Source organism: Pyxicephalus adspersus, chromosome 2, assembly GCF_032062135.1.
Source record: "Pyxicephalus adspersus chromosome 2, UCB_Pads_2.0, whole genome shotgun sequence".
Taxonomy (NCBI): domain Eukaryota; kingdom Metazoa; phylum Chordata; class Amphibia; order Anura; family Pyxicephalidae; genus Pyxicephalus; species Pyxicephalus adspersus.
In genome coordinates this window covers 85,867,497-85,892,754 of record NC_092859.1, presented here as the reverse complement: position 1 = coordinate 85,892,754, position 25,258 = coordinate 85,867,497, and the positions used below count along the sequence as shown (strand labels likewise).

The 25,258-nt window shown below is 34.8% G+C and overlaps 1 protein-coding gene across 1 annotated transcript in view; it reads left to right on the top strand.

Moving 5' to 3' along the window:
- The first annotated feature begins 1,798 nt into the window (after positions 1-1,798).
- LOC140323907 (uncharacterized) overlaps positions 1,799-25,258 on the top strand; it is a 29,116-nt gene continuing 5,656 nt past the window's right edge. The window contains exons 1-10 of the mRNA XM_072401325.1: positions 1,799-2,357; positions 2,447-2,506; positions 9,113-9,259; positions 11,490-11,534; positions 14,955-14,999; positions 16,695-16,739; positions 18,148-18,192; positions 19,124-19,162; positions 20,832-20,876; positions 22,471-22,557. Coding sequence (XP_072257426.1) covers positions 2,226-2,357; positions 2,447-2,506; positions 9,113-9,259; positions 11,490-11,534; positions 14,955-14,999; positions 16,695-16,739; positions 18,148-18,192; positions 19,124-19,162; positions 20,832-20,876; positions 22,471-22,557 — 690 coding nt within the window. The 5' untranslated portion in view covers positions 1,799-2,225. The remainder of the gene's footprint in view (positions 2,358-2,446; positions 2,507-9,112; positions 9,260-11,489; positions 11,535-14,954; positions 15,000-16,694; positions 16,740-18,147; positions 18,193-19,123; positions 19,163-20,831; positions 20,877-22,470; positions 22,558-25,258) is intronic.

The following is a 25,258-nucleotide window of genomic DNA, read 5'->3' as shown; positions in this document are numbered from 1 at the left end:
CCATTTATCAGAGCATAGACTAAAGCCAGTTTGGGCTGAAGCCAATTAATGTACCATTATGTTTTGTAGATGTGGGAGGAAACCCATGCAAATACTGGGAGAACATGCAGACTCCACGTGGATAATGTACTGGCCGACAATCAAACCTTGGACTCTATTACTCCATGTCTATGTCTTTGCATAGAAGTACAGAGGCGAGTTTTACTATGCATTTGTGTTTATTAGTAATCCTTATTGTTAGGTTTTAAACCTCAAGAAAGATACACTATCCAGCTCACAACTGTTTGCATTTTATCTATTTGGGCAATCTTTATTGCCTGATTTATTAAAGATTTCCTGGAATGGATTTCTTAAAATTATTTGGTATTAAATTGCAAATGTTTTCAGTCCTGGGCCAAATCCATTCCTGGTTTGAATAGTCTGTTTTCTGCAGTCTTGTATAGCTTTAATAAATTTGATCCAATGTGTTTTTATGTATTTATTTTTGTCGCCATTATTGTGTCTGATTTTTTGACTTGATTTAAAAAGGAGATTTGTTATTACTTTCTTTCTTATGTTCTTTATGAGTATACAAACAGGTAACTCATTTTTGTTGAAAAATAATACCATTGATTGTCTACTAAATAAATGTGCCAAATGTACTTTAAAATTCTTCATGTTTCAGTGTTTTCCTCAAAGTTTAATTTTCATCGATTCTTTGACACTTGAAAATATCTCAATATCTCTATATTTGTAAAAATGAGAAACATGTTCACCAAAAAAGTGATGAACTCTTTTGACTTTTTTACTAATGATGAACACTATAGTAAAGATATACAAAATAGTATATCACTATAGTAAATTAACAAAATGTGGAACATTTCTCAAACTCTTGTTTCCCATTTTCCTCCATTATCTGGTCACTTCCAAGTATGTGTATGAAACTTTTGTTTACCACGATGACATTGGTTTCCTGGCTTGTGGAGGTCTGTTAATATAAGCTTCTGTTTACCCCTTTTATACTACTTGACTTTGATTTTCAATTCATTTTAATGAGATTTCTTTTCTCCACTGTAGGGTATTTACAGTACTTCTCCCCTCTCAGTGACGTCACTTCAGCATCTATCTCTTCTGATCTGAGTCTTGCCAATGCTTGCTGCATATAAATGAGCCTGCAATAACTAGAGGTAACATTTTAAACTTGATTGCTCTATTACTGGACTTCTAAATCATAGGGAGGGAAGTCATTATTACATATATATATATCTTTCCTAATGGGTTTAATTTGTGTTTATGCTGATCACTATGGGGCTCCTTAAGCTTTTATTTTAGCTGTTTTTTACCATAATAAATGAATGTTCATACTTACTCTCCTGAGGAAGAACCAGGTTTTAACTATCCAATGGGCCCCCATTATATACCCAACATACGATTGTTCTAATGACTCATAAACTCTTCGGTTGGGAAGTTAGGCAAGGAATACTTGTACCTATAATGGATACTTGTACCTATAAAATGCCCTTTTTTTGTTTACCAATATTTGTCCTCCAATTTTCCAGCCTAGTTCGCTTTTAGCTTTGTTAGTTGAATTTATTTTTTGTATGTACTTGAACTGAAGCAAGAGCTAAAGATATTTCAATATTTCCATTGGTTCGGAGAAAAAATGACTTGAAAGACACCATTACATTCAGTTCAGAAGCAGAATTGTCATTATCTGACCTAGATATCAAATTCTTTGTGGGTGTCTGACTTTTCCTAGTCAAATACAAAAAGGCAGACAAGCATTCATGATCAGTACAAATAGCAGCTGCAAGTCTTCAGATGTTTCTGTAACTGCTGTTCATGTTCTTAATACAAGCAGAAAAGAGGCTCATTAATAAATACTTTGTCATCACAGGATTTATTGTTTTGCCAAATCCACATTCTTTTACTCTAAGGACCATATATAAATACTTCCGGTTCCTGTAAGCATTCCTGCCTCACAACTACAAACTGTACAAGAAAAAAGAAGCAGGCGACAAGGCTGAGGATTGATAAGAAGGTGAAATTCTAACCTTTGGATTGCTTTACAAACCTGCCAAAGGATATACAAAGGGAAAAAAACAGTACAGGACAACTGAATGGACAGCAGAAGACAATCACTGAGGCACAGAAGAAGCTGGAAGGACAGTGCAATATTAACCTAACTCTGGTCTGTTCCTTTGCTGTTACATTTCAGAATGTCACGTACCTTCTGCTCCTAGAACATGAGATTGGCTGCTACATGTGCTTGCCTGTTCCTGATGCCTCTGGCTTTAATACAAAGTGTAAGCAACTGTATAATTAATATTAGAAGGTCTCCGTGTAATAATCTTTTGAGTTTTCAATACCAAACTGAAGTAAGTAAGAAATAGCATCATCTATTTTTGTTCTTATTTTCTCTTACAACTTTTATTATATGGTTAACATTCTGTAATTTTGCTTGCAGGATATGTATTTCTCAAAGAAAAGACTTCTTATTTTCCAGAATCACTTTGATCAACTCAATGTAAGTTCTAAATCTAAATGAGATCGGACACCATTTTTTTATGATGGCATATATTGGGGGAATAGAGAAGTGGTATGACTTGCAATGCTCTTGCAGTTCTTTTACTGATGTGTGTGAATGTCTTTTGGGTTCCATAACAGTGTTGAATAGGTAGTCTTAGTAAATCTGTGATGTGATTGTGTCTTCAAGGTAGGGTGCTTTGTGGTACGCCTAACTGCATATGTGATAAATATACAGTCATCATTGAACTTTTTGACATGTGGTTTAGAAATGAGCTGGACAGATTTATAGTGACAAGAAAATGCAAAAGTGTGACTACTATACTTGCTACATATTTTTACATTATTTCTGGGTACATCTTTATATATGTCACATGAATACTTGCACCAGACGCTTGTATTACTACATTATAGTATAGATAATTGGTCCCTAGCCAGTGTGGCTCCTAGCTGTTTTTGATGCTGTTCACGCTAGCAGGTGCTCAGTATATGTGTGTTGATACACCTGCTGAATTATATACTTCGTAATGTATATGTATACAAGCCAACGAATAGAGACTTCAATTTTATTTAAACTCCTAAACATGTCATTAAATTTTATGGGTACGGATTTATGAGTGCTATATTTCATACTCTGAGACTCACTACTGATAAGTGCAAGCCAGTCTGCTACTCACAGACAGACAATGGCAGAAAATTATTTTGAATGAATTCCTATATATATATAAATCCTTATAATTTTATTTTTGTGTTTGTGTGTGGTTACTGAAATGGGGGTAATGGTATAGAAATTGAAGTGAGGATTGGTCTGGGAACAACAAACTGTGACTGATTAGCCTACCGACTCTTTTATTTCTACTGAAAAATTACAGAGTTATATAAGTAGATTTGAATAAATCAAAAATTAGATCCAAATAAAATGATTACCAATTAAAAACATTTTGTACTGCTTAGCAGATCTGATCAAGACATGTCTTTTGTTTGCTGATAGCTGCAGTTAAACACTCAATATACCTGTAATGTGCAGTTTGAGGTGTGGTTTGTTTGTTTATTGATGAACACATCTATGTGCTTTTTCTCTATTCTTGTTAACCAGTTTCACTACAGATTTATTTATTGACAGATCTTCTTTAACTGTTATTCTCCCCATGTTTCTTAAGTGAAAAGAATTTATGTATATAGAAGACTAAATGTTTTTTTTTTGCAGTAGGCTGCATGTTGAAAGCTTTAGAAAAACAGAGTGACAAGGCAACATACCTCCTTTGGTGTCAGTTTAGCTTCAGGCCACATCAATCTTTAATCCAGTATATTGATGTTGTTACATTCAAAAAAAGGCCTTTAAGTAATATCTTGATGATCCAAAAAAATGCTATATATTTAACATGCTTTATTCAAAGAAGGGGAAAACAGCTAACAAAGAAAAAAAAAAACAGGTCATACAATAAACTTGGAAAGTACCAAAAGCATGGAGCCATACTTCGTACACAAGTGCAAAGTATAATTTGTCAAAGATATTGCAGTATTCTAGGTAGAACGTTTAGTAGTCTCACAGAACAAAGAATAATTAAAACAAATGTAATTTTATGTCTTTAAAGTGTCTTGTTATTGCTAATGTTACTGTTATCTGAGCTTTTTTTCGGGTGTTTTAAATAACTGAGAAAAAAAGATAGAAAAGGAAAGCACTAAGGAAAATGTTGAAAAGAGAAGAAAGGGGAAAAATTAAAAGGGTTGCACAGCTCTAAAACGGAAAGAAATTAAGTATTGTATACACGTCAGATCTATACCTCTCTGAGCTCAGAAACTGCATCCAACTAAACCATCTACCATGGAATTTAGCCCAGGTAACATTAAAGTGGAACTAAAGTACCAGTTTACAAAATTAAGGATAAGGCAGGAGGTTTTTGCAGAAAGCGGCAGGTGATTTCCCTTCTGCAATAACACATCTTACTGCCTGATCACACCAGGAACATATGATAAAAGCTAAACATGAGCAGCATTAGCTTTGATTGCTGGGGAAACCTGGCATTCATGGTTTCCCTTGTTGAAAATTTAGGGAAAGAAAAATGAGAGAAAGAAAGATTTGGGAAAGACCAGAAGTCACACCAAGACAGTCAGTCCGAGTGATACAGAGTGATACACAAGTAAACCATGCGTCAATGAGAAGACCAAGCAGGGAGGAATAGCCACAGGGGCAAATATAAATGATAAGTACAACCTAGAAGGCACAGTAAAAAGAGCAAAAACAGCTGTCAGTTGTAAATCTGAGAGACAAAGAGTCCAGGAGAAGTCAGTTGAAGAAACACCGTTTCCCTATGTGGGGAGCAAAAGGCTTGGTGATTATCCTCCGGTCGGATCCTTGAAGGGCAGTGAGATATATATACGTGTAGTTCTCTGTGTATGCCACTAAGTTTGTACAGGGAAACCTAAATAAGAAGATTGCAGGGCCTAGTCTGGCATTGGGATTTATGAAAGGTACTGTAAAAGGGGCCCAGAGATATAGGGAGGACCTTTTGATTCCAGATCAAGGCTGATTTACCATTACGCAGTGAGTGATCACTTGAAAAGGGAAAGCCCATCTATATTTAAAGTTGTTAGCTCAGAAAGCTTCCATTACTGAACAGATTTAAAATAGGTGCCTGGGATTCAGACTGGTTTTGTTTGTAAGAGATTTAAAACTCTAGGCAGAATGGTCATTTCAACAATGTGTGTACAGATGAACCAAGAGAACACAGCTCAAGGCTACTGCATTCATTAAATGTAACCTTATCCTTTGACTTGGCTGCTGCCATAATATCTTCTTTTATCTGGTAAAAATGGATACTACATATCTTATCACTAGAGTTAGCAAAATGTTCCAAATAATTTTGCTGGTACATTAATTAGTGGTGTAGTACAATATGGTCATGTAAGACTTCAGCATGTTGCTGGATATAACCCTAAACTCCATCAGTGGATTTCTCTATCTCATCCATCTACCCCTTAAGTCCATTTTTAAAAACTGCCATATCAGAGGACTAAGTGTTTACAATGTGCGGTACATACTGTTTAGTGGATAGCAGATGTGGGGTATGAATGGGCAGTGTTCTATGCACATATGTATTAGCCTTTGCCATCTCTATGGGGGGGCCAGTGACCATGACAAAAGAAAAAGGAGTCCATCTCTCTCAGGTGAATTATACCCTTGGATTGCTTTTGATCCCTAGAATGCTGTTTATTCATTTAAAAAAAATTATTACTAGTCTAGTTCTACTGTTTTTGGTTTTAATTCCAAGCATATAAGTACTACCAGTTTTATTTACACTATAAAAAAATGTTAAATTACATGACTTCTTTCACTATTATACATGCAAATATTTAAAAAATTCCAGCTTAACTGCATTCAGCACATGTTCAGCAATGGACTACATTTTAAAAGCTTTAGTAATGTAGATTGACAAGGGGACATGCCTTCTTTGATGTCAGTATAGCCTCCAGCAATGGCAGGTTATTTCATTTTACAGTACATTAGGTTAATGTTCAAGATATGTTTGAAGCAACCCTAAGTATTTTGTCAAAGAAACTTTCAGCAATGCATACAAGTTAGAAGTCAAATCAATTCTTCTGTCATTTTGTGGAATATAGAATTAAATCTCAGGGGTTCATTTCAGTCCGCTAATAATGATGTTCTGTGTGTATACTTGTGGAGTTTCAGCAAATTGGAGAATAAATTGTGCTGTCTAAACTACCCTGTATTGTGACATCTTAACAACCTAAGGTTAATATATCTCATCAGTTAGCTAGTAGATTTTGCAATCTGCACAATTCTTTTATATTTGCAGCTTTTTCACACATATTTAGAGCTTTGCTTTACAACTATTATGGTCAAATCTAGTGATATACATTTGTGCAGTAAAGATAAATTCTAGGCAGATATACCAGACCCAAAAATAATGCTACTCCATAATCATAAATTCTTTATTAAATAAAAGCAATGTAAGTACCTGAAATTGAACTGGTATTTGTTCAGCAGGGCTGGAGTTTCAAAAGTACAAGGAGCCAGTTTGTTAATGTGCTGACAACAAATATTCTGATAGAAGAAGAAGGCAGAATGACAGAGCGATGAACTCATCACTGTGTTGATTGTTTATAAACTACTGTTCAATACCAGGGTGGGGCAGGATGACCAGGGCTCAGAGGAAATGGATTGAACAAGAATATCTAGTAGCCGAAACAATTACCAAAATCCCTGGCGTGAAAGTGAATATTGCGGACAAGTATGGTTTTGTTGTTGTTGTATGTTTTGATTAACTTTTACCTAAACAGTGTTTAACTAATGCATTGTTTTTGGCTTGTATCCTGCTTTATGATCAAGTTGAGAACCATTATTTGAATTACTTATAAAGCATTAACAATAAAATTAGCATTGGCTTGCAGCATAAAATGTTTATATTTATAGGCAGCCAGCTATTTCAGAATGCATTCACCAATTAATATTGGTACTTGCATCTTTCGTACTATTTTAGTAGATGTAGAACAAGATCTAATTTTAATTTTAGAACAGTGTCCTTCAAACTCTTCCCCGTGTCTCTCCAACAGTGCAGGGCTTGTAGGTGGCCATACATATGCACATTTATTATTATCAGTAATGTTGACAGTTTGGGATATCCACAAAAACAACCACTGCTTATAGGACCCAAAGTGTGCTTTTTGTAAAGCACTTTTGTATGGAATAGGTCAGATTGTTCACATCAGAGTTTATTTATTAAAGTAATATGTGCTGTTTCCCTAAGTAAGTGAATTTTCAGTTTAATAGTTTTTGCATATGATCTGACATTCTTTGCCAAATGATTTCATACAACATTTACTAACATGCAAGGCAAATATTCACTTTACTAAGTGAACAGTCTATGTTCCTATAGTGAATCCCATAACCCATAAATGTGAATATATTCTACTTTATTATTAGCAGGTCAAACTATCAGGATGGATGCTTGGTCACCACTTAAAAAAGCTGAAGTATAAAAGCACAGGAAAATCAAGTTTTTTAAATGCTTACTTTCGGCATTTTTCCAACAATCATTAGCCACTTGCAATTCGCCTCTGGCTTGCAAAATTGACAGTTTCAGGAAATTCAGTTCCCTTGCACTGTTAACCCCCTCCCTGCCCATTAAATTACTGTCTTTGCTGACTTTCATCCCCTCCCCACATTATTTTTTATGAAGGGAAAATGTTTAAATTGACAGCTCTGAGTTTTGCCCGGGGTTGCTGACATTGCTTTTGAAAGCTTATAAGAAGAATGACTAAAATATGTAAAATGGACATATAATGTTATGAAAAGATTGGAGATGAAATGAGTGGTCTGGCCACAGCGCCCCTTAATGCAAGTTGGTAATGGTAAAAAGTAGTCATCATTTATGGACGAGCTTTGCTTCCATGTGTTACAACCATGTGTTAAAAAGTTCAACCACAAAAAATAAACATATCCCACGTAGATCCCTAAAGATATTTGATCCAATGGAAGGCAAAAAACCCTGGTACAATTTGCTCCATGAAACAATTCCTTCCTGAACCTGTGAGGTAATCATGCTCCCTGAAACAACAGTTTCTGTTGTCTTTAATACTTTAATACACAGTTACATTTTGAACTTCTAGAAAAGCATCTATCTTTTTCTTAGAACAATCCATAAAACTTGCTAAAACTAAAGCAGCTGATTCCACATTTTCACAGACCCTACTGTGAAGACTCCCTTTCTTATCCAGGGGGAAAAAACTTATTTTCCTCCAGACACAAAGAGTGCCTCCTTGTCCTTTGTAATGCTCCTAAAGTAAATAGTTGGGAAGAGAGTTCTTTATATGGACCGTTTATATATTTTTACAGGGTGATCATATACTCCCTTAAGCGTCCCTTCTCAAGGGAGAATAGATTCAGTTCAGCTAATCTCTCCTCATATCCGAGTTCCTCCATTCCTTTTATTAATTTAGTTGCCCTCCTCTGCACCCTCCCCAATTCCACAATGTTCTTTTTGTGAACTGGTGACCAAAGCTGGACTATATATTCCAGATGTGGTCTGACCAATGCTTTGTACAGGGGCAGGATTATGTCTCCATCTTGCATATTAACCGTCTGTGGGGTACAGTGTCAGATGCTTTAGCGAAGTCCAAGTACACTATATCAACTGCTACTCCACTGTCTACCTGTTTACTTATTTCCCTATAAAAAAGAGAGTAAGTTTGTTTGACAACTTTGGCTCGTCTTGAATGAATGCTGACTTTCACTTCTAATCTTCCAGTAAAAACTCTCCTTGGTTCTTTAAAAAAAACTCTCTACGATCCAAGGTAAACTTACCGGTCTCCTATTACTTGATTTTTAAAGATAGAAACCACATTGGCATTGCACCAATACATGGGTATCATGCCAGTGTGTCTTTAAAAATTTAATTTGCTATTTGTTAGTAAATGTTTTCAATCCTGGATAAGATCCATTCAGGCCCCCTGCATCTACCCAGAATCTAATTATCAGTGTTAGGTGTGAAGTGTTAGTGTTGAAGTTGGTTGTTAATGCTGTAATATATATGCCTGGTTTAGTTACTGCCTTTTGATGTCTTTTTTTAATACTTTTTTCTTACAGAACAGTGAAAAAATATGCATTTTAAGAAAAGTGTTGGAACTCTATATACTAGTAAATGAAGATGTATGGACGAAGAATATCTCAGCAAAAGTTATCTGTGAGCTGCACGATCATCTAGTATATTTTGAAGACAACTGTCTAAAATGTGTAGGTTCAGTTATGTAACTGGCTCTTGCACTGTGCATTCCCACATGTTGTATTTTATGGCCTGCTATTGCATCAACACTGCTGAATCCTCGCACTGATTTTTATGTTGGTAGACTTATGTATATAACAGTTCATGCAGTTGCAACTATGACATTTGACATTAAATAGTGGTATTTTTGGAATGTAAGGACAGGGATTTTCTTCTCCATTAAAAGGATTATGCAAGGTAAAACAGTGAACTAACTCTATATAATGATTCTGCACAGTACAATATCATAAATAGAGTTTTCTGAGATTAAATTCTTTAATAAACTTCCCTAAATGTAGATTTAATATAATCATGGTGGAAATTGATGTAATCCATAGAAGTGAAAGTTATAAATTTATATAGTTATGAGATAAAGAAAGTACACACATTTAATTCTACGATTTTGCAAATCAGGAAATCAGAAATCATCTGGTCCTAGCAGGTCTTAAAATAGAAAAAAACTATTTCAGAATAACATATTATATTAAAATATATTACACTGTGTTATTTTTTATTTGACAAAGACAAAGTCGAAATGCAGAGGTAATGAGTGAATAATTAAGTACATCCTTAGTACTTCCATAGGAATTAAGAAGGTAGGTAGCATGTACTACAAATCAAATGATTATCAAAATGATCAAATTGATTGACTGATCATTAGCAAGTGGCCCAAATTAGCCACCCCTATAAAAGCAGATGTTTTGGCACTTTGCTAGTCTAGGGCATTTGGGTGTAAGTTAACACATGAAGGACATAAGCTATGATCTTGGAGAAGAAATTGCTGCTGTCTATCATTTTGGGAAGAGTTATAAGGCCATTTCGTATTGTCAGTCCATCATCCTACAGTGATTATTGACAAGTGGAAAATATTGGTTGTCAGTCTTCCCAGGAGTGTACATTACAGCAACTTCACTTCAAAGGTTAGTCTGTGCAGTGCTCAGTAAAATTGCAAAAAAACAACAAGCTACAAGCTGATACTCTTAAAGGCAAAGTTCATGACAGTAAAATTAGAAAATCGTTAAACAAGTGTGACTTGCTTGGAAGGGTTACCAGCAGAAAGCCTCTTTTCTCTAAAAAGAACATGGCGGCACAGCTTAGGTTTGGTGAAAACAAATCACAGCATATAAAAAACAATTTATGCCAACTGTTAAGCATGGTCGATTTGGTCTTGTTTTGCAGCCACAGAATCTGGGCACCTTACAGTCATTGGGTCAACCATGAACTAGAGTCATAAATCTAGAGTCAAATGTGAGGCTATCTGAATGACGGCTAATGCTTGGCCAAAATTGGGTCATACAACTAGACAATCCCAAACACACCAGCAATTCTACAAAATAAAGTCCGAAAAAAAAGAATAAAAGGGTTTGCAATGGCCCAATCAAAGTCTAAGCCTTAACCTGATCAAAATACTGTGGTATTAGGTTCTCAGTGAACTGAAGCAATGTTTACTATGTATCATTTATATTCTTTGCAATACCTACTTATAGGCATGTTTTAGTACACCTGCCTTGAAAGTTATGTGGTATGCTTGCATTGCACTAGTGACCAGCATTGCTTTGAAGTCCGTAAACACTTACATATTGCTGTAACTTGCATTATACTTAGACTTCCATAGGTGGTAAATGTTTGTTTTGGATGCAGTTGACCTTTAAAGCTAACCCCCTGAGAAAACAGCCAAAGCATTTGTATGGTTATGAGATTACACAGGGCCAAATACCTGATTATTCCTATTCTGCAGTTTAGTAACATTTACAGGTCCCTCCCCCGACCTGTGAATGACCAGTGAAAGAAAAAGCAGCAGCCTGATGAGCCCATCTTTCTGTCACTCTTCGGTCTTCTATTATCACAATGTCCCTTATTAGGTTATGAGCCCTGGCGCAGTGTGAGCTCCAGTGTAAAGGACTAATACCAAGCCAAATGTATTTGCTTCCACTGTTTCCATTAAATATTAATAATTAGATGACTTAATAATATTTACAGAGTTGTATATATATTTTTGTTTTGCCTCCACATATTTGGATTATGTGCAAAAATAGGATTATAAAGCTAGAAAAACTTTATGTATGATATTAACTTTACTGAACAGATTCCAATTAGCAAATAATATAATTCAATACCTGAAAAATTAGAATAAAACAATATAGTGTTTCAATAAAGACTTGGAGACTTTAATGCTAATTAATGTCACATTCTTTTTTAAAGGAAGCATGTCAAGAAATATTTGGAAATAGGATACAACCAAAGAAGGTGAGTGATGACGCACATGGGTTACAGTGTAACTTTGCAAACATTGCACTGTGTTTTTGTTTGATATTAGAATGCCAATATTTGTGTTAGTATCCATATGTATCATCATGGTGTATTTACATTTCTTATCAGCAACAGCAATGAGAACCAGTCACAGTCATATTCCAGTGGACCTGTTATTACTCACTTGCATTTTTTTATTTAGGTATATACTACTAATCATAAAAGGATGATGATGCATTATAGCTGTTTAAAGTTTTGTGTATTGTTTTTTTTTCCATTACTTTTGGGTTAGGCATACTTGACCTTGCAAAACCAGGTAATCAAACTATAAGATGAGAAATACAGGTTTGCTATTGCTAGCTTCTGTTCTAAAATAATGAATAGCTGTGATTCTGAATCAGTGACCTTTTTACTGTCAGAGTCACTGAGCCAGAACAAGTTTGCAGATGTGGAACTTTGACTTAAAAAAATACACCAGTGTAAGGTCTGACAGCAGGTCTGAGGATTTCATCCTGATACCTGACTGCAGTGAGGGTAACATTATTTAGCATGTGGTGCTCTGTGCAACCCTTGGAGAATGGTTCCCCAGACCATCAGAGACCCACTACCAGACCTGCTACCAAACAGCTTAGCACAGTGGCTCAGGGGTTAGCACTCTGGCCTTTGCAGCGCTAGGTCCCAGGTTTGAATCTTGGCCAGGACACTATCTGCATGGAGTTTGCTGGTTCTCCCCATGTCTGCGTGGGTTTCCTCTGGGTACTCCGGTTTCCTCCCACATCCCAAAAACATGCACTGAGGTTAATTGGCTTCTCTCCAAAATTGTCCTTAGATTACATTGCTGACATATGACTATGGTAGGGACATTAGATTGTTAGCTCATTTGAGGGACAGCTGGTGACACGACTTTGTACAATGCTGTGTAATATGATGGCGCTATATAAATACTGTGTAATAATAATGATGAACATTCTTTCACCATCTTTCGCTGTCAATAGGAGATTTGGCCATTCAGCAGGTAAAATTGATTTACAATCACTTAAAATTTTTAAAGGTGCTCAAAAAATTGAGCATTCACTCTTCTTTGCTTTTAGCCATATATTTTAATTGATGAATGAAGGTTCATTGTTTAATACAAGTGTATACTAGTATTAAAGAAAGTGAAGAAATAAAATATATCTATTCAGCATACTTATTTTAAACATTGTCAGCAAGTCTTGAGTCTTAAACAAGACTTTGTACTGGGAAGGCTGTAATAAAATCTGGATGAATAGAGATAAAAAATGTATTACCACTATTACCATTAGATATAAGGTAATGAGGAAGTGGTATATGACGCTAACCACAAAAACAAGAAATGCCATTCCAATCTTATTAAGGCTTATCAAGAGATAGCTCAACTAAAAAGTAATTAAAAGCTAAAACTTTTTTTGTGTCTGCAAGACTTCCTCTTAAGTTAAATTTTATTTTTGAAGACATCAAATGTTTTATTAAAAAAAATAGTGTAAAACTCATATAGCAAATTGCACAAAACATGCCAAGCAGGTTAATGATCATCCACCTAATTATGCAATTCATGCCCAGGTTTAAAATACAAACATAAATAATAGTTGATACTACTGAAGAATTCCAGATAAAGATAAATGCTCCATAAACTCTTAAGTAACAAAAGTGACCACAGCTTTTAAACTTAGCAGACAAATAAATGATAAATCCAAAAAGTTTATTAAACAAACATGTGTGATCAAAAGGCATTAGAATGTATAAATTGTATAAATATATATATATATGTTATTCTATACCCATGTTGTAGAACACACAGCAATGTGTACACAAAAATAACAAAGAATAAATATAAATATATACATACATATATATATATATATATATATATATATATTTACCAAAAAGAGGGAGAAGAACCTTTAAACAAAACTCTAAATTTATAGCTGAAGACAGTGCCATGTTAGCCTCAAATTATCAGCAGTTGTCAGTTTAGTTGAGAGCTGACATACTGGCAACTGTGAAAATTCCTTCCATTTAACGATTTTGGAAAAGGTTTAGTTCTGCTTAACTAACTTTAATTAAAAAAAAAACAGAGCTTTTTTTAGTTTTAACATTAAAGGTGTCTGTACATGAAGGAACTTTTATTGCTCCCTAAGGACTAGTTAACAGCATGGTACTGCAGTGATTTATTTTCAGTGGCTCAGCCATGGCACTCAATAACAAGCTGTCCCTGTGCAATAGACTCTTCCAGAACTTCCCATGTTTGTCTGGCTCCATATAAGATTTGTTTCTTGGAAAAATGTAAAAAAACAAGAGACACTCCTAGTGTGCAGCATCAAAACGTTGGTGTGGTTACTAAATGTTCTCACACAAGATTTAGCTATTTTTTTCTTATGATCCACGCATACGTGAACCTTGTGTGAAAACATTTATAAAAGATCCCTGTGTGAGTCCACCTTAACAAATTACTTTGTTGAAATAGTAAAAGCATGGTAAAAAAAAAGCTTTGTTTTGGAGTATGTAACGGATAATATACCACGCAGAATGCCAGGGTCAAGTCTATTTAACATTCTACACAGTACATGAAATGAACAATAGAAAGTAAAGAATGCAAAGGTCAAGAAAAATCACCTATTGTCAGTGAAAGAAAAAAATACCCCAGTGCAGATGAGAAGAAAAATGCTTTTACACTAGTTGTCACTGGGGAATACCCCGGCATTGGTGTTAAGTGGAAGAAAGAATGTCCTCATGCTGGTGGTGTCAGTGGGGGGGAGAAAGAATAAAACATTGATGACAGTAAAGCTAGGGGGGATGTTGTGTCCCCCACTACTTACTATGCATTTACTGTTGACCAGACAGTGAGCACAGACCTGGATCTGGGTGCTGAAACAAAATTTGCAGCATTTGGTTCCATGGCATGTGTGGATGTGTGCATGTGTGCCATGATTCTGTTGAACTCTTGGGAAAGTCCCAGGAGATCAAACATACTTAGGGGATAAGTACACAGTTAATTTTTATTAACATGAAATTACAAAATAGTTTGTGTGGTATATGTTACATGAAGACCAAAAGGTGGATCTGATCTTTTTAACAGCTAGGATGGGCCATGTAATAACAAAGTTAAACATTTAACAACTCAGAGTTTCCAGGGTTCTATAGAACTACAATAAAAATCCCGAAGGGTGGCCCAGAAGCTGCTGGAAATGTGTACTTGATGTCTGATGTTTCTGACATATTATTGCATTGAAAAAATAGGATAATTTGGTGCAGCTATCCTACAGGTAACATAAGGATATGATTATTTACCTGTTCTCTGAAAATATAATAGTGTTTTTTTTTATATTAGTGATTATACTCATATAACCTATATAATACTTATAGAATAGTAATCATTCTCACAATATTTTTTAACAGAAAGGTTGCAGAGGAATATTTGAAAGTAAAGCAAAACCAAAGAAGGTAAGCCCCATCATAACAATGGCCAATGTATTCCTTCTTCAAAAGAATTTTCTCCTTTAATGCTGCATTTCCTACTTCATGTCGCTGAGGTTTCAGTTGGTTGTAGTCTTTTGGACATGATAAAGTCTATGTAAAGCCAAACAACCATCGGCGTTATAAAAATAATAATGTATGGGGTTTGATGATAGCACCCATATCCACTATTAAGATTTATTGTTTCTTACCTAAATATGAAACAGTGGCCATGAGTATATTTTTTAGATTCTCTCAGATACCTCTGTAGAATTTATAGTTGTAGACAGTTTATAGGTTACTAGTAATCATGAATTACCAACTAGCGGCTGCCAATGTGCTTGGCTGGAAATGAAATGAACTTCTGATAATCCATTGATTTTAAGCCAAGTAATCTCTAATGATACTGATATAAATGAGAGGATCAAAGCCTGATCTGGCTAATTACAGTGGGATCAGTAAAATTACTGTCTGCAGGAACTCCATGACCTCTGCCAACTTTTCCTGGATAACTTATCTTGGTAAATGATTAGATTTTCCCAAGCAATTGTTATTTTACTGTGTATTTGTTATTTTATTGTGTATAAATATGAATTATTTGATATGAGAATATGGGCATGTATGTTTCGCCATGTATACCACAATCAGTTGATATATATTTTCTGTAATCTGTAACTAGTAATTTATATATCACTCATACATTAATAGTAAATACACAGCCTTATCTATACTAGCACTGCAGTAAAAGTTAATGACAGGTCAGGATAGGTGTGTTCTGATCCTTCATTAATTTTACATTACACTTGAATAAAGTGGTTAGGATTCCTTTTCAAAGGTGGCGTTCCACTCCAGTCTTAAGTCTCTTTAAAATTGCCCTGCATTTGACTTCATTAACTTTGGCCTTACCCTTTTAGTTTTCCAGTTGATAATGAAAATCATTTAGAATTACCTGTCTTGCCAAGTTTAGGTAAATGTCTAAATTTACTAGGGTTCACGTTGTGCCAAATATTTAAAATAATTTAAAAATCAGGGGATATTTTTTATAGCAAGCCCCAATTTTTGCTTCTGCATAATTGTATTTCAGGGTTATTTTAATAGTCTGTTAGACTTTTGCTATGTTTTTAGATTTGTCCTAAAATAAACTTTGGGGTTTGCGGAATAAGGTGTATACTTGGAGGTGTGGGTTCCAATTAATTACTCAAATATTATTGGTGTTACTAGAGGTAACTTAAGGTAAATAAAAGGAGTATTTATGCAATAAAAACATTTTATTTTTTTAATAAATATGATATATATATATATGTGTATATATATATATATATGTAAATAATTTGAAGAACTGTGTACTTTTTTAGTTTAACATAATGGGATATCGATATTATTGATCTGACTTTGGTGTCTGTCAGGGGCTCTTAATGACACCACTGGCTTAACAGGCTTAAAAATCTTCTGGCAAATAACACACTTGAAATAAATGTAATTTAATCGTGCCGTTGTTTGTCTGAAATTCAGTTTACAGAATGCTTTAAAGCTCTTATATAGATTACATAAATATTACTCATTGTAACATTGAGTTAATGATGGTAATGACCTAATTTTTTGTGGGTGAATTATTTCCTGTTTTATACAGACCCATTTATTTAACCTAAGATATACACATATCTCTTTTATATTTTTAAATAGAAATGTTATCAAGAAGTAATTAAAAAGAAGAAAAAACGAAAAAAGGTAAATTGTGCCAAATATATAAACATATTACATTTTGAAAGATACTAAAGATTTATAGTAATAGAGATGGAATGATAATATGAAATAGAGTACAGCCTTATTATTCTGAGAGAGTTGAATTCCCAAAGTTTACGATTCTTAAATATTAACCCAATCACTAAATTCTCATATTAGCTTTAATATGTCATTTTTTATATAATTTTACATATTTTTAAATCTGCAACTTCTATTAAAATATTACCTGATATTCCCACTATTAAGGTCCTTGTTCAGACATTTTCTGTTTAGAAGTGACAGCATTCTACTTCTGTTTCCAGTTGTGTTACTGTGTTGTCTACCTTTCATGTGATCTCCTAATGGAGACTACAAGCTACCTTTCTGATGCACGTTGTGTGGGCATAGTCCACTGTTGTCACTATCAGGAATCCAGCGCTGAGAAATGTCATGCAGCCATCAATCAAGTACATTTATGTAATCAGGATATGGTTGCAAGAAGTGTACAGAAGATCAGCTGCACTGAGATGCAAAGATAAAAATGAAAAAGTTTTAAAACAAATGGCAATTGTTTATAATCTACAATGCTTTATCAAACAAAAAGCCATTTAGAACCTCCAGATTTTCTAACAGGAGTTTAAACCTTTGCACAGTTGCCAACTGCCTTCCATCTCGTTGGGGTCACCATGAGGGGGAGATAAGAGGTACAAGGCACTGATCAAAAGATCTTGATTTTTGCAATGCTGGAACTTTTAAACATGGGGGTGGGGGGGAACAAGGAACTTTACCCAGTATGGGGTCCAGAAATTTCTGGTGGTGAACCTGCATCTCTTAACCATATCCTCTCCCTGCACACCTATTTAATTAATACCTAGTTTCAGATATCATTAGTATTCTGATAAATACTAATATATATACTAGTACAAATACTGGTATAACAGTATTTTCTAAGTTTTCTAAATGGAAGGCATTTTTCTCCTCTGCAATATATATATATATATATATATCTTCTAAATCTTTCACTACCAATACATATCGGACTATTTGAAAAAATAAAAATCCGACATATGAGCCATGTTCTATATAATATTTTTTTAAGGAGGAAAATTGCAGACTGTAGGTGTTAATAGCCTAGATAGATGTAAAAGGGAAAATACCAGAGATGGTACTGTGGTAAGTGTGGGTTGGGATTGTGGGATAGTATAAAAGGTGACATAGACATACAACTGTATGACTTAGACTAATAACTATTTTTGATGGTTCTAAGAGGTATTGTCTAATTCCTTCTTAACAAAAGACATACTTCTTCAAGCTAAAATTCCTGGCAGCTCAGACATTTTCCTCGGGTTGGCAGTCCATAGGGAAACATCTTTCATTTTCAATGTAAACCTGATTTTCGTTTCTATTTTTACAGAACATTTGCAGCAAAGTATCACAAAGTAAAATACAATCAAATGGGGTAAGTGATATATTGATGAGAAAAAAAAACATTACATTTTAAAATGCTGTATATCCTTATTTCTGAATAAAGATTAAAGTGTTCTTCATCATATATATAATGCTACAATGTTTGGTATGTATTCATACCTTTTAGGCTTAGTCTACACAGATGGTTTCCAAAAAGCATGTAAACGTTCCTACAACGTTTATATGTGTTTTTATGCACTTTTTCTTTTTGCCTTTAAAACGCTAAAAAACCTATAATCGCCTATGACTCGTTTCACCGCAATTTTACATAAGCAGGTACTTTTAACCCTTTCAGGGAATGAGTACAGGGGTACATAACACCCCTATACTCATTCCCTGGAAGGGTTAAAAATATGTGTAAAAAAATAGGACCAGACTTTAATGTTAAAGTAATTTATTAGATGTGTGTGTTTTGTGTAACATAACATGTGTTAAACTTTTTTTTAGGTTATGAAAGGATGATTTCTGATTTCCATGGCTACATTCATGACATAAGCACAGCCATGGACTCCTGACAGTGTATGATCCCCAGGCACTAGATGGCAAATGGGGACAGGTCTCCCCATTCACCTCTAGTGCTGAATTGCTGAGAAAAAAGGGAAACCCTGATAAAGCTTGAACTGTAATGAGGGTTTCTCTTTTCTCAGCCAATCACAGAGATTGGAGCAATCAGCGGAGCTCTGCACTCCTGACAGCTCCGCTCTCCCGATTGCTCCTTATTGATTTATTTTTTGAAAAACCAATGGGTATGTTCTTGTCCTAAAAAAGAAAGCTAATGTAATGCAGCCACCGCATCACAGGACTGTCAAGCTACAATAAATGAAATGTTAGTCGTTGGGTTTACATTTGCTTTAAGGCAGAATAATTAATCACTTTAAATTGTTGTTAAAATATTTGCTTATCTTTGTATTGTATATTTACAGACACAATGTACAGAAATTAAACAAAAAAGGTCAAAAAAGGTATGTAAAACAAACATGCAGCTTGATAAACCATATTAAACCTTGTGTATTTTTATTGTTCGTATGTTTATGTTAATATTTGGATATATAAAAGGTGAAGCTATATGTAACTTTTAATATTACTTTAATTGGCATGGCAACAATTAAACTGGCAAAACTGCTAGGTATTGATACCTTCTAGTGTGTAACTATAAGAGCTTCAAGGGGAGCAAATAAAACACAGTGCAGTAGGTATTGGTGCCATAACTATAACTGCTTACTCCTGTTTATTTACTTGCTGTGCGCCCAGATCCTATTGTGCACAAAAAAAATTGTGTTGTATGAGTAGGATGTCTATTGGGTTTAATAAAAAAAATTCCTGATATCCTTTAAGTTTACATTGTATTTGTAATATTGTTATGAGACCTTAAGAAGGAGACTCTGTTTAGATTTTGTGGTTGACTTAAAGGCTTTAATGTACACCTGTATATGCTGTGTATGGCATGACATGGTAGTAGCTACACAATGGTATGTGTGTGTTCTTGTATAGGACTTGGCAATTTGTCTTGATAAAGAGTCCATGCAAGCAGCAGCACTGTGTACCACAACAAGCTATTTGTTTGTTCCACTTATCAGCTGAAAATGAACAAGACAGAGACAGTCAAGTACAAATACAGTTTAAAAAATGAGTGCAATGTATTACTGCACTTATCACATTACAACAAATATTAATTAAAAAAACAAAAACAAATGTAATATACATAAATAAAATAAAAAAATATATACATAAAAAGTAAATAAAAAGCCTGGCACATTAAGGCTAAAAGGTTAAACTGCCTAGTATTTGCCTTTCCTGCTTCCCTTTCTTCAACATACCAATGAAATAGTTAAAAGCTTTCCTGTTAAATGCTTTGTCAACAAGGATTTCTAAGAGCTTGATGCCTAAAGGTGCGTACACACTTCCAATTTTTATCGTTCCAATCGAACGACGAACGATCGATTGGGCAAAAAATCGTTCGTAAAAAAGTAACCAACGACGCCGACGAACGAGGAAACTCGTTGGAAACGAACGACCGGACCGGCGGATCGGATTGGACGACGATCGTTGACCATCGTTCGTGTGTACGGTCGTTCGTTGATCGTCCATGTTCAGAGCATGCGTGATGAACGAACGTCCGTTCACTTTCCTGTCGTACACATAGTTCCTCTATCGTTCAAACGATCGTATCTATTGTGTGTACAATATCTACGAACGATCGTGTCGTTATCTCTATGTGCAGGAGCGGTGCTATACGATCGTTCATATATATCGTGCAGGAACGTTCGTCGTTCGTTTTCCAACGATAATAATTGGAAGTGTGTACGTAGCTTAAGAGCTAGGCAAATAAATTGGGAATGGGATGAAATTTTATATACAATAATGATATATCTTACAGTTTTAGTGTGGACAATGCTTTTTTTAGAATTTTTGTTGATAACACAATAATTTATGTTTCTTTTAAGTTAATAGTTTGGTGATGTGTTCCACCAGAAAATTACCCCAATGACATCCAAAAGTGGAGTGTACTCCTAATTTCCCCAGACTGTGGTTATAAATACTATATAACTGGAAGAGAGAGAGAGAGAGAAAGTGTGAAATTACCGTAGCTGTATTGTTAAAATGCTAATCTACTGTCATCTACATTTACAGAATGTTTGCAAAGGAATGTTTGGACATAAATCACAATTCAAAGAGGTAAGTGGGGACACACACACCTAATAAGTGTAATGCGGTCGATATTTTGAAATCATTCCAAGGAGTATTTTGATGCTGAAATAGTGTGCCTAAACTTGTTTCTCACAAAACAAGAAGTACAGAAACACAAGAAGCACAGAAAGTTGTGCAATATTCACTAAACTAGAATCTAGCTATTTCTATAACAAAATAAAAGTGAACTTGTCACCACAAACAAAGCTAAACACGGAATCGTACTTATTGAGATTCTGATGTTTATTGGCAGCCGCAGCTCTGCCCCTTGGTTTGCATCCAGTGGTGCCTGCACAGTAAAGCTCCAAAGCCTTTAAAAGAGCAGGAGGACAATTTTTTTTATTTAATGGTTAGGAATGAATGGCATATTTCTGTAAAATCAATTCTATGGTGGAAAGTATGTTTCTCCACTGTGCCCTTAAATGCAACCAGGTTGGCCAATTTCCATAAAAATGTGCCCAAAACATTTTTAGCAACAAGATTTGTTGCATGTAAGCATTGCTGGACATTGTGATTACCATGGATTTACATTGTTTGTTGACTTAAATATGGACTTATTTCTGGAGACATCTGCTATTTTATTACTTATAGTATATACCCCTTTAAGCATAAATTAACCTAATTTGGCATCAAAACATTGGAATATATATATATATATATATACACACCACAATATGACTACAAAAACAAATTATTTCATATAAACAATTCATATACAATAGACTTAGGACATCAACATTAAAAATTATTGGTCTAAAAGAGGTTTTTACTGATCATCCAAGATAATATGGTTTTGCATGGTGACATGTTTCACAGTGCCTCTCTGCTTTACCAGACCAAATACCATACATTCATATCAGGAATCAAGATGAATAAATTTCTTCAATTTGAATATCAAATTAAAAGATCAAATTTTATACTTAGAATATGGTATTTTAAGAAGTTACTATCCTTAAAACCACTGCAACAATTATTCCCCAATGGCGTGTGATATGGCCCTTTAGATTAGAAGTAAGATTGCCAAACTTAGTACTTGCGTTGTCATCAAAAAAGACCTAGGGAGGAAAAACACCAATCCAGCCAGAGGGGAGGGGAGTGGAGTGGAATGGGTTTCAGGATGTCATCACTCAGGAAGTCCCCCAACAATTATCTACATACCTTTTGGGGGAACAGATGTGGGGAAGAGGCTGTTTTTTTAACATTGGAACTTATAGTGTAGAGAGTTATTGGGAGTGCCCAATAATGCTTTGTATTCCTGTTTTCTGTATCATACAAGGCACTGGGCACTTGAAATATGAATATAGCAAAACACATTAATTGGTAAATTTAACAGACAATAGAGAACAGATAACAGATGTTCACTGTTAGGGTTTACATAAACATTACATTAGCTTTCAATAAGTCAGGCACTTTAATGATAGATTGTGTTTTATGATAGCTTAGTTATTCTGACTAAAGCACAGAATTTGATTAAACATAACTGGCAGCATATATCACTTATGATCTTATCATGAGGATTCACATTTTTCGTCATGGGGCAAGCATTTATATTTTTAACTTGATTTATTGTTTTGTTTTTTAGTGCCGAAATTACAATAAGAATATGGATTTAAATGCAACATCAATAATAAATTGCCAGTTAAGCCGGTTAAAACTTGAAAAGAAAAATGTAAGTTATGTTTCAGTATTTCCTTTTTTTTTTGTTTCCGTAATGTTTATTGAAATTGTTAGGGATATATATTAAAAAAATAATACTACAGAGTGGTAATATGTTATATCATTATGTGTATAGGTCATCACCATATATTTCCAAACATATACCTTTTCAATGTAAATATAAATTGAAGGACTTAGGGCCTAAAGCAGTCTCTCCCGTGATCTTAGAATAAAAATATGAATGCTTGAAAAATATATTGGAAATAGAGCAGAATGTGGAGTATGGTATTAACCTTTTTTCCACCTTTCCCTTTCCTTCTTTAGCATTGTCTCATTTTCCCACCAAAATACATTGTCACTTTTGTTTGCTAGCATTGGTTAACTGATAAAATGCACATTTCTCTTGAAATAATGAATTTTTTTGAAAACACCTAACAAAAAAAAGATACTTAGGGAAAGACTCGATATATATTATAAAAGAAATACATTACATTGGTAAAAGTGCAAATGCTGTGCAACAACTTTTTTTCTGCAGTTTTTCTGCTTTCAGACTATGTAATATTTATTATATTTTAGGTAATGCTCCAGCAGTGATTTATTTATTATTTTAATTTTTAGTTGTTAGTGTCCTTACTTCTCTTGCTTTATTTGTATGAATGGGTTTGTTGATCAGTGGTGAGGTGGCAGAGGTGCCATAGGATAATCCTCTTTACCAGGGAGGAAATCAGGAAGCTGGGCCCCTAAAAGTGAGAAAATACACTGAGAAAAGGATGCTGGCAGAGGAGTCAGTTAAGTATTGGTGTTTTCAGCACGGGAGAATACAAATTTTGTGGATGTGCTTGATGGCTTCTAATTACATCTAATTGTGAGACTGTCAAATGCCTGGAACCACCTAAGTGCTTCATCAACCATGAGTTAATAGTAAGGGTAAACCCCTTTTGCAAGCTAGACCAGATCTTAAAAAGCAACTGGAGGAGAAAACGAGGAGGAAAGTTTTCTTTCGCACTAAATTATTCTACAAACGTGAAATACAAAATTGGGAAACTTCGGGATTTAAAAGCATTGTCTCATATACATGAAATAATTAATACCAAAGGCCACAAACTACAAATAGCACAAGATATAGCAGCCGAGTTTTACTCCTTTTACTCTAAGCTTTATATTCTTCTGCCCACACAATCCCAGAGACAGGATACAGACTCTAGGACCCATTGCATAAATCAGTACCTATCACAAAGTGGCCTTCCTACATCGCGCAGAGCGGAAGCAGAGGCCTTAGAATCACCTTTAATGGAAGCTGAGCTGAAGTTAGTATTATCCCAACTCAAGGCGAGTTAAAGCCCGGGTCCCGATGGACTCCCTTCTCATTATTTTAAATCGTATGCACATATTTTGACAACACCTCTTTTACAGGCTTTGAACTCTCTCTCAAACTCATCATCTCCCACCACTATGTTTACTGAAGCACATTTAACAGTTATCCCAAAGAGTTGTAAAGATGACAGGTATTGCTCAAATTATCGTCCCATATCATTGCTCAATGTAGACAATAGTAAGGGTAAATGTCGAGCCAGCCTCCTGCAAAAAGTTCTGTTTTTCTTACTCTTACATCCTTGGCAATGAAAACATTTAGGATATTTAAGGGAATGTATATGTTTATTTTTATTTTGTTTAAGATGCGATTAAAAAAAGACCTGCTTGATGTACAAATACCATATCAATATATGATAATGTCTAGTTTATGTGTATAATTTGTAATGAAAATGATAATGGTACGCAGAGCAGCCAAATTAGGTTCTTGGTTAAAATCCATGGTGTTTAACTTACTCAATACTTAGTACAATAACAAAAATGTTGTAAAATGTAAGACTTATATAAAAATTGCTCCAAGGTAAAAAACTTCAATGACAACCAAAATATGCGCATACTTTAGATATACTATACTTTTCCTTTAACCCCAGGAAGTATGTAGTTAATACCTTTCTGATTATTGCCTAAAGCCCTGTACGGACGTCAAACATACGTCAGATGTCTGTCACGGGAATTGATCTTTCCTGCTTATTTCTAGTAATGGATGAATAAACTAGCGTTCTATACATAGCATCATTCCTTTCTATAGAGAGGGGAGGGGGGAGAATGGGCATGTAGCACACTAGTCATTTCTGATTGATCATTCATAAAACTGATAGGGTGTATCGATGAGTGATGTCCGGGGACCTCTGTACACAGGCAAAACATTTTTCCCATGGTGAACTTGACCATTCATCCTGGGTAACAATCATATGTATATGGAGTTATGTGTATATTATAATGGAGTTATATGTACACACGTGCAATAATTGTCGTTGGAAAGGATCTTTCACGATCAGTTCCAACAACTACACGACGCTTGATCAAGTGTTGTACATACAGCACCATTCTGCTCTATGGAGCTGTGCTCTCTCCCACTTCACTTCCATTATGATCGTTCGTCATCCTTTGTCCGTGGATCTGCCAGGACGGTCGTTCGAATGATAGAAGATGAGCCCTGTAAACACATAAGATTCTTATTGCACATGTGTACCTAACCTAGTCAAAACTGTTCTAAATAGATTGATAATATTTTTCCTATTAGTCAAACATTTTCATCTGTAGATAAACACTGTGATGCATGTGCACCAAGCTTCTGCATTGCACATCACATTCTAAGGCTTAGTCTACACGGACTGTTTCCT